General features: G+C 39.5%; 1 protein-coding gene and 1 pseudogene across 1 annotated transcript in view; both read left to right on the forward strand.

Annotated features, from left to right (window-relative positions):
- The first annotated feature begins 2,915 nt into the window (after positions 1-2,915).
- LOC106010170 (peptidyl-prolyl cis-trans isomerase A pseudogene) lies at positions 2,916-3,317 on the forward strand (annotated as a pseudogene).
- Positions 3,318-8,408: 5,091 nt separating this feature from the next.
- The window catches only part of Dpysl3 (dihydropyrimidinase like 3), a 107,266-nt gene continuing 99,944 nt past the window's right edge, over positions 8,409-15,730 (forward strand). Inside the window, exon 1 of the mRNA XM_021266171.2 lies at positions 8,409-8,884. Coding sequence (XP_021121830.1) covers positions 8,504-8,884 — 381 coding nt within the window. The 5' untranslated portion in view covers positions 8,409-8,503. The remainder of the gene's footprint in view (positions 8,885-15,730) is intronic.

Raw genomic sequence — 15,730 nt, forward strand, 5'->3', positions numbered from 1 at the left:
TTCCTGTCCATTCATCTTATTTATGACAGATCTGGAGGAATAAAGCATTCCAGAGAGCTCCCTAGACAAGGAGTTATTTATTAGAAGAAAAATGAAATCAGACAAAAGCATTGGGATAAGAAGCCACAGCTGATGCATTTATGTTTTCTTAATCCATACATAATTATTACATTCTCAACAAAAAATTATTTACCATTTTTCCATTTTTTCCTCCCAAATCTTTAGTCCTTGCCTATTTGTTACTTATGCTGGAACCTGGATATTCCCTAGTCTTATGGACTGAAAGGAGCTTTTTCTTTCATAGTATCCCCTTACTCGACTACCTTTCTTGGTGTATTCCTTAGTTCGGGCTCCAGGGAACACTACAATGAAGGCTACCTTTTAAAATGTTGTGCGGTAAGTTTCACGTCCAGGCATCTTGAGCCATTCAAGCTCTCATAACAAAAAAATCCCTAAGATGAGAAAGATGGTTGATTTTTGAGCCTGTCTCTAATCCAATGTCATTCAATTCAAAAGCTCATTATTCTGAAAATGCTCACATTCTCTTAGAATGTGAAAATTTTCTACCCTGATATATGAGTTGTAATTACTTTTATTTTAGGAAAGAAAATCAAATATTGTTGCAAGCCTCTGTTTTCTGAGAATGACCTCTCTATATAATTTCTGGCCAAAGATCATTCCTAAAAAGGAAATGATTAAACTAAGGTAGTAATTAACTTAATAAAGAAAATGGGTTTTAAAACCCCAATTAAGTAAGCAGCTTTAAACAGATAGTGCACTCTACAAGGATATAAGTAATTAATGTAGGTAAGTGCCTCTTTTTCCTAAGAAGAGAGGGAGAGAGACAGAGAGGGGGAGGGAGAGGGAGAGGGAGAGAGATGAGATGGGGTACATAGGACACTTGAATTCCACAAAAATATGTGAATAAAATATGTTGAAAAGTTAACATTTATAAATTCTACAGAGAGTGCATGGGCGTTTGCTAAACAACCCTCTGCTTTCCCATATTTTTAAATTTCATTGAAAAGGAAGGAAGGAAGGGAGTGAGCAAGGAAGGGAGGGAGAGATAAACAAGGGATTCATTGTTTTTATCTTTGAAGAGTAAAAGGTAAAATCATTTTATTTCAAAGTATCAGAATGATATTAATAAAATAATATAAAACCAATGTGGTTATTTTATAAGTGGATGAAAACATGAAGAGTAACTGGAAAAATAGTAAGTATTCTTCTAAAGCTTAGAAACACTGTGAAATTTCATGACTAGTGACTGCCAATGTAGACTGACTAGTTATAGGTTTGGTTTTTTTGTTCCATTTTGTTTTGCTTCCTGTTGCATCCCGGAACTCAGTTTACTGTCTGGCCCTTGCTCAGAGATCTTGATAGGAGATTAACTCATACCTGTGAGCCTACATCAGCGAAACTACAACATTAGACCATTTGAAGCAAATATTTGCTTTATTATATTAGTCAGCAATGACTTTAACATTGTTCATCTTCCCACTTAAGGCAAAAGGAAATTCTATGCTTGGAATTGGCTTTTGAACATCTGAGAATGATAACAATCAAAGGGACATGTTCAGTGTATAACATTAGAAAGGAAGCCCAGCCTCTCCCCACCAGGAAGGTGATTATGTCATGTCCCATTAAGTAATCCTCTGGAGGAAAGGATTTACCTTGAGGACGTCTGTAAGCTCTCATGTCACATTCTCATCATAATGACCCTTTCCCCACTCAGCTATCTAACTGCTGACATGGTCTGCATGAGGTACCAATTTGACCCTGATGAGGAAACTAAGTTTATTGTATCATTATTTTTTATTTTGAATAATATATGTTTCTAATAGAGTATACATATAACCACCTGGTTTGATAATTCTCCATCAGCAATTTTTATCAGGTTCAATAAATATATTTTTATCTAAAGTAACATTCTGGACACACATTTGAAATTTGAAATAATATTCTTTATGATTATAGAAGTAACTCATTATAAATATTTTGAAAAACATAGAAATACATAAACTAAAAGTTACCCATAATCCTATGACTTTCTAGTAATACAGTATTTTGGTGTATATATATATATATATATATATATATATATATATATATATAATTGTAAGTTTGTCATATATATGAATATATGACCAGGGAATATTGGTTCAGCATGCATGGGTAGGGTTGCCAAAAATATTTTATAATCTAGTTTTACCATTGTGCATGTATTTGGAAGAAAATATTTTTTTATGTTTTTAATTAACATTTTGGTCACCAAATATTGAGCTAAAACTCAGTAGTGGGCTGTCAGGAAAACTCATATGGTGGAATGTATATGGAAGACAGCAGTTATTTTTAACATTTATATTAAACGTGTTATGCTATTCATCAATTTCCTCAATAAACTTCTGCAGAGTTAAAGTTGCAGAGAATGGTTTAGGTCATTGGAAATTCCCTGTGATATTAATGATATATTATACTCTGAGGAAATGGTAGAGTAATATTTATTGAGCACCTACTGTGTGTCACGCAAAGGGCTGACGTTTTTGGGAACAATTTGTCTCATTCATATATTTTATCTGTGGTGAAAAATGAGTTTTCTAACTTCTATGTCCATAAAGTAGGACAAGAAGATAATGTAGGTTAAAATTCCTTTCCCCGAGGAATGAAAAGACAGAAGATGGTTTATACTCAGAAATATTTAAATTCACTTTGGTTTTGCAGATCCCACTGTCACCTGGAATTGCGACGGCCAGCCATGGTTCACCTTACAATGTTCTTCAACATTGCTGCAGCCTTTGGTCTGCATCTCCCTCTAGCTATTTGTAGATAGCAGAAAACTTTTGTGCTCTGGGTATTGGAGAGAAAGAATTTAGCTGTAAGGTTTCCTGGTTTCACAAAATTACTTCAGGATATTTATGTGCTTGGGTTGTGACTTTACATGCCACAATGGCCCGATGACAAGTCCATCTCTGGATAGGAATTTGATAAGAACTTTATCCTGAAGTACACAGATCTTGCCAACTTGTCCATGGTAAACGCTGGACTGAATATAAGTGGTTCCAGGTTTTTCATCTGCAGTATGGTTAAACGGCAAGTGTGTGGTCTTTGGGAATATGAAAAAGGTCACGGATGTGATGGAAGCCACAGAGCACTTTGGGTCCATGAATGGTAAGATCAGCGAGAAGATCACCATTGACAACTGTGGGAAAACAGATGCAGGCAAACTACATTTGACTTGACTTGTGTTTCATCTTAACCAACAGACTTGTGTCTCAGGAGAGCACCCCTCCACCCCACCTGCTTGCAATATTCTATACATTTTGTGTTTTGCTGCAGTTGCTGTTTGGGTCCCACATTTTCCTTACTCCTTTCCAACTCTAACCTTGTAGATTCAAGGTTATGATTATTAAAAAAAACCCTAAATAACAAAAATAAATAAATTCATTCTTAAGTCAAAGTAAACTGCATAACTCTATTTCTCTTTTGAGCATGGAGGCACAGCTTGAGTATTAAAATATGTTGAGTAGGGCCCGGGATTTAGCTCAGGGGTTTTGCCGCCTGCTGCACAAGTGCAAGGACCTGAGTTTGATCCCCGGTACCTAAATAAATAAATAAATAAATAATAAAATATGTTGAGTAGATTTTCCCCTTATAAGGATGCAGTGCAATATTCTTTTTACATAAAATATATTCTTGGTGCTGCCATATCAAAATTGCTTGGTACATGACACTGCTTACTGTCTAGGAGTCTCTGCCTTCTGCTGATCTATAGGTAATAGATGATGCCTCCGGAATACACTTCCCTAAAACCATATTCGGATATGCTATGGGTGCACATCACCAGTCATCTGAAGGCAAAGCGGCATGTGATTGACTGTAGTTACAGGAAATGCAAATTTGATCTGGTGTATGACATGCTGAAAGCTCTCTTTCACTGCTGATGTTATACAAATAGTTTACTGTTCAAACAGCATTTTGGACAGTCCCTTTGCTGGATGGTCTAAGTTAATATAGCTGTAGACATACTGGTAGGTCGTGGTTGTCATATGTACCCTCTGACAAAACTGCCCCATGTCCCTGAGGCTAATGCCTTTGAGAGGGGTAGGATATTCCTTTATATGAGTGTTTGTCTTAATTAAAGTTAATTTTTCCCCAAGAATGACTCAGACACTTAATTATTTCATTGGCTAACATTTTACTATTGGTCTTCTGATTTCTTTTTTTCACTGGAACTTTACAACTAAGCTCTGTGGGGTGTTTTAAAGTGAATAGGCTCTTAATCAGCTATTATAAGGTGTGAATTCCAATTTCAAGTACTAGTTGTGATGATCTGGGCTGAGAACTTAACATCTCTAGCCCACATTTATGGAGTCTTTCCAAAGGTTAAGTCAATGTACATGAAATTCTCAGAACAATGCCCTGCTCAAACAATGATGTTCTTAATAAACCTACTAGGTGTGTGAGCTATCAGGAGGTTGAAGCAAACATGAAGGAGAAAAACAAATAAGTTAAATCAGACCCTTGCCTAAGGCCATACAGTTGCAGGACTGGAGTCAGACCAGTTATTCTCATTTCAGTCTTTTTTATGATAGATTGCTCTGCTTTTTTTTTTTTTTTAATTCTTTTATTGGTACATTTTAGGTATACAATACTTTTACATTTATCATTGGGTGCTTGTACCTGTACATGATGTATCTTAGTTCTTATTTTCCCCCTATTACCTGTGTGCTCTTCATCCCCTCCACCTTTCCCTATTTACACAGATTTCATTTCCATTTGTTTTTTTCTTTTCTCATAATTTTTCCTTTCCCTTCTTCCCTTTCCCCTTCCCCTCCCACCACCACTACACCTTTGGACCTTTTCCTATTTCAAATTATCAATTATTCATTTTAATCATTTTAATCCTTATTTACACGTTCAGTTTCTCACACTAGAGAAACTATTCAGTATCTACACATGTGTGTCCTATTCATTTCATTTAAGAGGATGGCCTCAATATGCATTCATTTAGCTATAAATGTCTCTAGTTTCTCGTTCTTTATGGCTGAGTAGTACTCCATATTATTAAAAAACCACATCTTTATCCATTTTCCAGTTGATGGGCACTTGGGCTGTTTCCAAGCTTTAGCTATTACAAACTGTGCCACTATAAACAAGGGTGCACATATATCGCTGTGGTATGATTCTTTTAATTCTTTGGGGAAGATACCCAGCAGCGGAATAGCTGGGTCAAATGGGACCTCCAGCCCTATTTCTTTGAGGTATCTCCATACTGATTTCCACAGTGGTTGGACCAGTCTGCACTCCCACCAATAATGGAGAAGGGTTCTTTTCTCTCCACAACCCCACCAGCATTTGTTATTGGTTGATTTCTTTCTTTTTTTTTTTCTGGTTGATTTCTTGATAGCAGCCATCCTTTGTGGGATGAGGTGGAATCTTAGTGTTGTTTTCATCTGCATCTCTCGAATGTTGAAAATTTTTTCATATATTTATTTGCTGCTTTTACTTCTTTGTTTGAGAAATGTCTGCTCATCTCAGATGCCCATTTTTGAATTGGGTCTTTGAATTTGAGGGGTCTGATTTTTTTCAGTTCTTTATATATTCTCGATAGTAGTCCTTTGTCTGAGGCACAGCTGCTAAAAATTTTTTCCCACATTGTAGGCTGTCTCTTAGCTCTGTTGGTAGTTTCTCTTGCAGTCCAGAAGCTTTTTAATAAGATGAGATCCCAGTTGTTGATTCTTTGTGCTAGCTCCCGTGCTACTGAGGATTTGTTCATAAAGTCTTTTCCTATGCCAATGTCTTCAAGAGTTCTACCTAACTTATCTTCCAGCAAGTTTAGTGTTTCTGCCTTAATATTTAGATCTTTAATCCACTTCGATCTTAGTTTAGTGCATGGTGATAGGTATGGGTCTAGTTTTAATCTTTGGCAGGTTGAAATCCAGTTTTTCCAACACCATTTATTAAAGAGGCTATCTTTCCTCCAATGAGGGTGATTGGCTCCTTTGTCAAAGATGAGGTGGCTGAGTATGTCTGGAGTTGTTTCTGTGCTTTGCTTCCTTAATTAAACACATATGTGTGTCTTCAGCAGCTGACTTTTAAATGTGATGTTTTGTCAACAAATGTAATTATTGGGCATATACATTGCATAAGACATAGTAGCGAGGCAATGCAGCTATAATAACAGGGCTCATCTACAACTACAAACTCTGGTATGTATGTCCATGCACCAACACACATGGTCATACGCAAGTGTGCATATGCAGTCAGAGTGTACCCTCTTTCAAAGGAAACCCTAGAGTCTGCATGTATCTTGCTTCAGGTTATGACTTTGTCAAAAGTTGAGCATTTACTTAGAAACTCTGCTGCCTTGTTTATCCCCCCCAAACAAATATAATAATAATAATAATAATATCTTACCTGTAGTGTTATTAAGATTAATAAAGATACTGCATGAAATGTCCTTAGCACAGAGTCTGGCACTAATAAAATTTTAATATTTGCTAGCTAATTGCCTTATTTTCTTTATAGCTCTATGATTATCTGTCCTGGTCTTTCTTTTTGTGTTTCCCCATACTGGATCTATGCCCCACAGAGGAGAGCACCTGCAACAGTTTTGAACACAAAGCAAGAATCCCTGTAAGAGCCTGTAAGTAAATTAATGACTGAAAATAATTTAATAGCACTGGAAAAATGAAAGAGATAAACCTATATGAACAAAAATGGAGGAAGTAAGTTGCACTACCAATTTCTCACATGAAATTCTGTGTTCATATATTAAAAAGGAACACCTGCCCAGAGAGAATCAGCTGAAGAAATTATAACTAATTTCATTTCCTTTTTTTTTTTTTTCCCTTTTCCCTGTACTGGGAATTGAACTCAGGGCCTTGTGCTTGAGAAGCAGGCACTGCGCTACTGAGCTACATCCCCAGCCCTCATAACTAATTTTGGTAGAGCAAAGGCAGTTTAGTGAGTGCCTTTCTCTCTACTTACTGCAAGTTGGTATAACTTGTCAATACACGTCTTTGTTCTGATTTCAGGCCAACTTCCATTCCCCTAACTTTAGTGGCAGTCACAGGCCTGTCACTGAGATCCCGTAGTGTCGCAGTTCCCAATGTTCTTGTTCCACTCCAATACTGGAGTTCAGAGTTTCAATTCACCAAATTCAGTGCAGATGCCTTCAAAGACTGATGTCCTGTATGTCCGCAGGATTCTTTCACACACTTATGGACATTAAATGATTAATATCAAAAGTAATTACCATAGTACTGGCACATAGCAACAACTCTATAAATTGTTATTATCATCCATTCATTCAATGGGATTTATTGAGTACCAATTATGTGCCTATAGCTATTGTACGATATGAGTAAAAAAGAACTAAATAGACTGAATTTGTGAGATAACCAGGCAGGCAGTCTTTGGTTGCATATCTCTGAGGTAAATCTAGGCTTGTGTGGGCTCCTAATGCAGGGTTCCGAAGGAGTATAAAGCTGGGCCTGAGTCACTGAGTGAGATATAAGCCCGGAGTTTGCTATGTGATGGACAGTGCATTCATTCAGAGTATCCTGCAAGGTAAAAATATAGGGTAGTCTACACATCTATGATGTGGAGTTCAATTGTGTGTAAGGCAAATTAAAGTTGGATAAAAATCAAAATCTTGAATGGCATATATGAAGTAAGAATGGGTTTACCTGAGTCAGTTATAGGCTTCTGTGACTGTAAGGTTAGATGGTCTTCCCTCCGTGTGTGTGTGTGTGTGTGTGTGTGTGTGTGTGTGTGTGTGATGTGTAACCCAATTCAGTTTATATATGGAGGTACAGGTTTATGAGGCAGACCTCGTAACTGGGTGAACTGACAATTCGAAGGTGAGGACTAGGTAATCTAGAGTTATGCGCAGCACTGTGAGTCTGTGGAGAGTCTAACTTGTTTGTGTTAGTCATAAATCGGGACTTTGTGAAGAACATACCTGGATCCATTCATTTTTTGTGCCCTAGAGAGTCAGAGACTTGTTTCAGAGGCCCACGAAAGAGTCTGCGTGAGTAAATCAGACAAAGCGTGCATCAGTGAGTGGAGTTTCTGAGGGCGAACACTTCAAAGACGATGGAGCTGCTCCCGGGGCGTGGGACAAGTTGGGAGCGCGTGGCGCGGGCGGCAGTGTGCGTGTGCGTGTGCGCGCGCGCCAAGTTCGCTTTCCGTGAGCGATGGGCACCGGCGATGCGTCAGCCCGGGAGGCCGCGGCGGGGTTGGGGGTGCCGGAGGGGGTGCGGCTGTCGGTTTCCTCCCGGCGGGCGGGCGCCAGAGAGCTCCAGGCCCCGCGCCGCCGCGCGCTCGCGGGCTGCTGGGTGGCAGGGGCCGGGCGGGAGCCGGAACAGCACTGCCGCCTCTGGCGCGAAGGCTCAGCGCCTCCTCCCGCCCCAGTCACTGTGGCTCGGCGCGCGCTGCCGGCGGCTGCCCTTTCCGCCTCTGGAGAAGAAAACTCGCCGGCTTCTGACGCGCTTGCAGCATGGCTTCGGGCCGGAGGGGCTGGGACACTTCCCACGAGGACGATCTGCCCGTGTACCTGGCCAGACCGGGCACCACCGACCAGGTCCCGCGGCAGAAGTACGGCGGCATGTTCTGCAATGTGGAGGGAGCTTTCGAGAGCAAGACGCTGGATTTCGATGCCCTGAGCGTGGGGCAGCGTGGCGCAAAGACCCCGCGGAGCAGCCAGGGCGGCGTCCGCGCTTCGGGGAGCCGGCCCGCGGTGGAGGGGGATACCCCGCACCGGGGCCAAGGCCGGGAGGACAGCGGGGAGCCTGCTCCCGCCTCGCCCGCTCCCGCCGCAGTGGAGATCCGGAGCGCCACGGGCAAGGAGGTGTTGCAGAACCTCGGTCCCAAGGACAAGGTAAGGGGACCCAGATCTCTTCTCCGCCTGTTCGAGTCCCCTTTCCCGGTCCTGTTCGCCATAGTCGGGGCACAACTTTCTCTAGCTCACTTGGCATGGGGTTGGGGGACTAGGAGGAGGAAAAAGACATCTTTCACTGAGTGAGTGTAGTATGACCTCCCAGCCCTGGCTCCACGCGTGTCCCCAATTACAGCATCTTCATGTCCATGCTGTAAAGGTCCCAGCCCCCTCCCCACCTGTGCCCCCCCCCCGCCATCTCCCCCTGGGCCATTCTTTCTGAGTGGGTGTGTCAGCTCAGCCAGCCTAGGAAGCCTTATTGATTTCCTGACTTTCTCTCCATCTGAGAACCAGCAACACAATTGTCTTGGCCTTTTCTGGCCCTGGATTAAATCTCAACCTAGGCCACCAGGGCAGAGGGCAAACTGATGCTAGCAAAATGGGGTCATCTCCATGGTGCTGGGATAAAAGTACAGGATGGGCCGTCTCCCCTCTCTTCAGACATCGGCTGTGCTCCTGAAACTTTGAGGTGTGGGGCCACTAGACTAAACACCCCAATCTCTGTCCCTCGCTTCTATCCTAGCATATTTCACACCTGTGTTTGTAAGAGTATGTTTGTGTACATAACTTGGCACAAGACCTGGTATCACAGGGATCCAGCTGTCTCTGCAAGAATATTATTATAAGATTTTAAATAGACCGTGTATTAAGGGTGCACATTAAACTCACACGAGCTGCACATTCCCTGCTGTTCTTACTTGTGCCAAAGCCAATTTCTTCCGAGTGCGTATTTTAGAGAAACTTATGCCACACTGAATTGGTGGAAGAGATGGCATTGAAATCCAGCTTGCCCTGATGTTTGTGTTTATTTTACTTCATAGAAAATCACAGCCCTAGTTTATAAATTCAACCTGGGCAAGGCTGTAGGATTCAAAGTTCAAACTGATGCTTTTGAGTTGGGGAACAATAGTAATCAGATGCCCTCACCCTGGTCTAGTAATGGCTGCAAAATCCATCTGCATATATTATTCTGCACTAATACCATCATGAATAATAACCTGAAATGGAAATGTCTGCTTCAGAACAATTACAGCTAATGCTTACCCATGTCTTAGTTGTTTTTCCACTAAAAAGCAATGAGCTAGTGAAAGGACAGCAAATCTCCCTTGTTTGATTTTCAAAAGTTAAAAAAAAAACCCAAAAACTTTCAACTACCAATACCACCAGGGAAAGCAAGTACTGAAGTTAGTGCTGTTTAAAGGTGCTGTTTGTAAAATAATGTCAGTGTCCCTTGGAATCATTCATTTAATTTGTGATTTTCACATCCTCTATTCAATGTGGTATTCCTTTAGGACGTCTAAGCCTTGCCTGTATGCCCTTTTAGGGAAGACTTCTGATATTTTGGAAAAGCTTTGGCTGATTTCTGAGCTGAAGAATAGCCCTATATAGAAAGGCTATTGCTTTTTTTCAGATCTGACTTGATCAGTATTGAAATGTTCCCTTCCTGGCTCTGAGGGGTGGGAGAAGTGATGGAAAAGGTCAGTAACAATTGCTATGAGTCAATGTATTCCCTTTGCTGGAACACCCCTGATGTAAGCCAGATAATATGCTTGGTTTGCAAGACTGAAGAATGGTAACTAGAGAAAGGAAAAAATGTTCCTCCTCTAAACCCAGCAATTCTCCCCGTTTCCCTCCCTTTCACAAACCCTATACTTTTGGTTCCTAATTGAAAAATAATAATACAACCTAAGCATCACTAGGATTTCTAGTGCTACATGGTTATTTGTAAGTTCAGGCTTGCTTTCAGTTTCAGCCAGGCCATGTTATTATCTCTATTTTGGCTGAATCACACTGTTTAAAAAAAAAATCCTATAGCAGTTATCTAGTTCTATAGTTTATGGCTATTTTCCTGGGGATAAAGATTGTAGGTTTATATTTATCCTTGTGGCTGGATTGCCTGATATATTGGAGGTATTCAATAAAAATTGGATACTTCACATTCCCTTAATTAAGCCATTTGTTTTGCTACATGGATGCAAAATGATCATATCACCTTTGCTTAAACATTGCCATTGTCAAGAAGCTCACTATCTCATGAAGCAACTTTAAGGCAACTTTTCTTTAAAAAAAAATTAAGTCCACATCTGCCCACTTGTTTCTATAATTTACTCTTAGTTCTGTTCTCTGGAAATAGAATACTAAATAAGTTTCCTGATACTGAGATATTTTAGTGATTTCAAGTGGACAGGCTCTTGTGTCTGCTTGAAAAGGTTGAGTGATGCCACAGTAACAAACGTCCCTAAACCTCAGTAGTTGAGCAGATGGTAACAGTCTATTTCTTACTTCTGTAACTTGTCCAACAAAGGTCAGATTTGTCCATCATTGTCCATTGGAGACCTAAATTGATGGGGACTCCAGCCCTGCACATCTGTGGTGGGAAGATTATGTGGAAAGTTATATGCACGTCTGAAGCAATGTAAGTGAATGTGATGTAAGCTCACATTTCATTAGCTGAGGCAAATCATGTGCCCATACCCAACTTTAGAGGAAGTGGGGGAGGGCAATCTCACCACCATCTTGGAAGACTGGAAATAGTTGACAGATAGCTCTAATATCTCTCCCAGCTCTGAAGATGAACACTGGGGAAGAGAGCTGGCCCTGAGTTACGTGACTATAGTAGACATGTAACTTAGCTCCCTTGTGCCTCAGTCCTCTCATCTGCAAAACAGGGAGAACAGTGACTACTTTGAACATAACAAGTACTCAGTATGTATGTATAAGTTATCACTATTACTTTAGCTGCCTTTTTACTGACCTTTATATGTTTGAGGTAAGTTTTCACATTCTCACTAAATTTCTCTGTGTTAGCATTAGTACTCCCAGCTTCTTCAACTCTCTCTTGTATGAGCATTTTGCCATTTTGGCTTCCTTTTCAGGCTGTTCTGTGTAACCATTCTTCTGAAAACACAATGCCTAGAACTGAACATGGTGCTCCAGACAGAATATGGTGTCATCAAAGTGCATTAGGTTGCTTAATTTTCTGAATTTAGGCCCAAAATATGCTTGTGTTGTACAGGATTATACCTGATCGTTAAGAACCTGTGTCCTACTATTGTTTCCGTAGTAAGCTCCCTGTCATTTAAGCTTTCAGAAACTTTTTTTACATAGCTGCTGTTAAGCCAGAATGGCCCCATATTATGGTGGTACAAATGAATTTAAAACAAAATCAAAATTTAAGAAAAAACCTTAATTATAGAATTTTATTTTCCTTCCCTCTTTATTCATCACTGTCTTAGCTCATGTTTCTAGTCTGTCATGCTTTTGAATCTTAATTCTGTGATGTAGTACTCCTGTCCCCAGCTTTGAACAACCTCCAGAATTGATAGGAATTACCACTTTATGAACACTTTCTCTATGCTTTATGTGTGTGTGTATATATATATACACATCCCCTTCACAGAAAATAATTGTACAGGTAAGGATATTGGTATCCAGAGATGAAACATTCAGTCCTACATCACATGGGTAGCAGCTGTGGGGATCCAGAATATAAACTCATTTTTCTGATTCTGGTGTCCATTACTTTTTGCAGACAGAGAGGCTGTTTCATTATTTCTATTCAACCAGTCTCACCATGGTGTCAGCTCCTGACATGTTAATATAATGCAGGGCAAGGGCAGATCTTTCCACTAAGTCTTGAAACTTTGTTCCATCTTGCTACCATCCCATTACTCAGGGAAGCTTTGAGACTAGCTGCTGAACCTGTGAGCACAGTTGCTGCAAAAAGTCTTCTTCTTGCAAGTTGATCATGAAGCTATCAAGAGACTTTTAAAAAATAAAATGTCTCAATAAAATCAAAATAAACTTTATATCTGATATATTTGTTACTTTTAAGTAAATTATTTTATTTAGAACATTTTGAAGGGGTTAAGTAACAAGTGTTTGGCAGAATAAAAGTGTCTCCAAGTTATACTCTGAATGTCCAATTCCAGGTTTAAGGTAACACTAGGAGCTAATACTGTGGTTCTGGGCCTACTGGTAAACATCTTCTTAAATAATGTATTTAGATTTTTCTCATGATAGGCATTCATTTCACCAAAGTTCTCCACAACTCATATAGTGGCTCATATAGTGTTTTGTTTATAATTTTTTACATTAAGTACATAGGCACAAGTCTAAGCAAAAAGTATTTTTCATCATTTCACAGGATGCTTTTCCAAATGCACGCAGTTTTCCTAGCAGCAAAAAATTTACTAACAGAATTATGATATATAGTTTGCCAAGAGAAAAATGATACTGCAAAAACGTTGTCATTTAGTGACGACAACATATGGGTCATTTCTAGTTCCCTCCTGCCTGTGTGGTTCACTTTTGTTTCCTTTGTGAAGTCAGCAGGGGCTCTGAGTATATATATAGAGAGAGATTTTGAAACAAAAAGATGTGGCTCTTACCATTTTATCATTTGTTATTTGTCTTTTTTGTCCTGGGCTAAAAGTTTTCAAGATGACTGAGATATTGCCTGCTCAATGGAAAACTGCTGGAAATAGAATTGTAGGTTTATAAAGGCCTTCAGAGTCATCAGAATTCAAGCCCTGCAATGTAAGTGAGTTTTACAAGGCTGCTGTGACAAAGGAAAGTTTGTATGTTGGTTAAGAAAAAAATCTTTTGCTTACCTGGCTCACAGGCCATATTTGAGTATGGGAGTATATTTCTTTACCCAAACTTGGAAGTGTTTGAATCCTTTCAAAACTTTGGTTTAGTTTGACAGTAAGCATTTGAGGAGCATAAAAACGAGCCTTTTAAATAATGCGGCGATTGGCAGAGTTCCCTCAGAATAATGGTCCCTGGAGACAGAGTTTTGCTGACGGCTCTTGTAATTGTAAGGCAGCCAGAGTGCTGTCTGTGGTAATTTCTCTCAGTGACTCCTATAACTGATTCTCTTTATGATTAATTTCCACTGGGCATTATCCCCACAGTAATGTTCCTGTGAGACAGTGGGTAAAGCTCACTATGAAAAGGACATCTGGCTGAGGAGATTGCAATTTATGACTTCAAGCTCAGCCTTCCATTTTGTGGAGGAGGCACAAGGTCCTTTTAAGTGTATAGGCACTTTTAAATTAAGCTCCTAAGAAAATATAATGGTAAAATATACCTGCATTCTGCATGGAATCATATGACATTCCCAAACCAGTTCTACTCCATCAAAGAACAATGAGAAGAAGCAGATGCAAATAAAACCTGATAAGGTATTGCAGTCTCAGTTTCTAGACCCAACCTTTACCCTGCTATCTAGGTTGGGTAAGGCACCTACTTCTCTTCTGTCAGATCTGTGGTTTCATCCTTTCTAAAGTGAGTGAGCAGGACCAGTGTAAAGTCTATAAACTAAGAAGTCAAGTCTAAAAAAGTCTTTAAACTTTTTGATTGTGCAGCACTATCCAGAAAATAATTTTGATCATGTCCATATTCCATATATGTTAGTATACATATATTGTACACATATGATATGTATGCATATGTGTACGATATATGTATATAAATATCACATGCATATGTGTACAATATGTGTGTATATATACATATATATATATCTCACACATGCCCAATCAACTGGAAGAATGCTTGAAAGTCTGTAGACCAAAGATATGAAAGTGAATCTAACGTAGTCATTGATGAATTCACTGTCAGTCTCAGCCTTTAGTGATGTATGCGCTTTTACTGAACAGTTTCTAAGAGAAAAGTTGAAATTTGTTGAAACTAGTCATGAAGTTGTAGACCAGCTACTGGTTACTGATCAGGATACTATCTTTTTAAATATATATATATATATATATATGGGGTTAGGCCAATGGAATGTGGCTAGCAGAGGTGCCATAAGTATAATGAGGAGTCTGAATATCCCTTTACTCACTTATTAAAGAACATTTATTAAACCCAACCTGTGTAGGAGCACAATAAAAAGTTGTAGAAATAAAGATGAATGCTATAGATAAGCAAGAGGAAAACATAAACTACATTTCTTCTTAGTCTTCTAAAGAAAATTACTAACAGTGCTGTATTTTCTGCTCATCTTTTTGTGCATGACGTATGTACTTTTTTCCCCAAAAAAGGGCAGAAAGATGCACTATTTCAGTGATAAAATTATTCTTTTTACTACTCACAATTTTCAGAATGTTTATGCCCCCTGCCATGCATATGTTACATCCTAATTCCCAGGGTGATGCTATTGGGGAAGGAGAGCTTTGAGAGATGAGTAGTTCATGAGGGTGGAGCCTTTATCAGTGGGATTGGTATCCTTACAAAAATGATGTTTCAGAGAGCTGCTTTGTTCCTTCTGCTGTGTGAGACGACAATAAGAAGATGCCATTTATTTTCTCTGTCTCTGTTGCTCTTGCTGTCTTTCCTTCTTTCTTCCTTTCCTGAGCTAAGAATCAAACTCAGGGCCTTATGTATGCTAGGTAAGTGGTTTACCACTCTGAGCAAGATACTTAGCTAAACTTTTCCTTCTTTTAAGTTGATTATCTCACATTTTTGTTGGAATAAATAGTAGCAAGCTAATAACATGTACCTGCCATTGAAGAATCTTACAAAATTGATTTACTGCCCTAAACATCCTGCGTTTTTTTGTTTATCCCCATCATTTTGCCAACCCTGGAAACCATTGCCCTTTTTAGTTTTTCCATGATTTTGCCTTTTCCAGAATGTCATATACAGATTATCCAGTACCCTTGAGATATTGGTTCTAGGACTACCAGTGGATACCAAAATCCATGGATGCTCAAGTTCCTTAAGTTGGCCTTTCATATCCACTGATGTGGATGGAACCCCCTAGACAGAAGTATGGCAGTAGTT

Source organism: Heterocephalus glaber, unplaced genomic scaffold, assembly GCF_053883595.1.
Source record: "Heterocephalus glaber isolate CG9 unplaced genomic scaffold, H.glaber_assembly_v1.0 deba00001463, whole genome shotgun sequence".
NCBI classification, from domain to species: Eukaryota; Metazoa; Chordata; class Mammalia; order Rodentia; family Bathyergidae; genus Heterocephalus; species Heterocephalus glaber.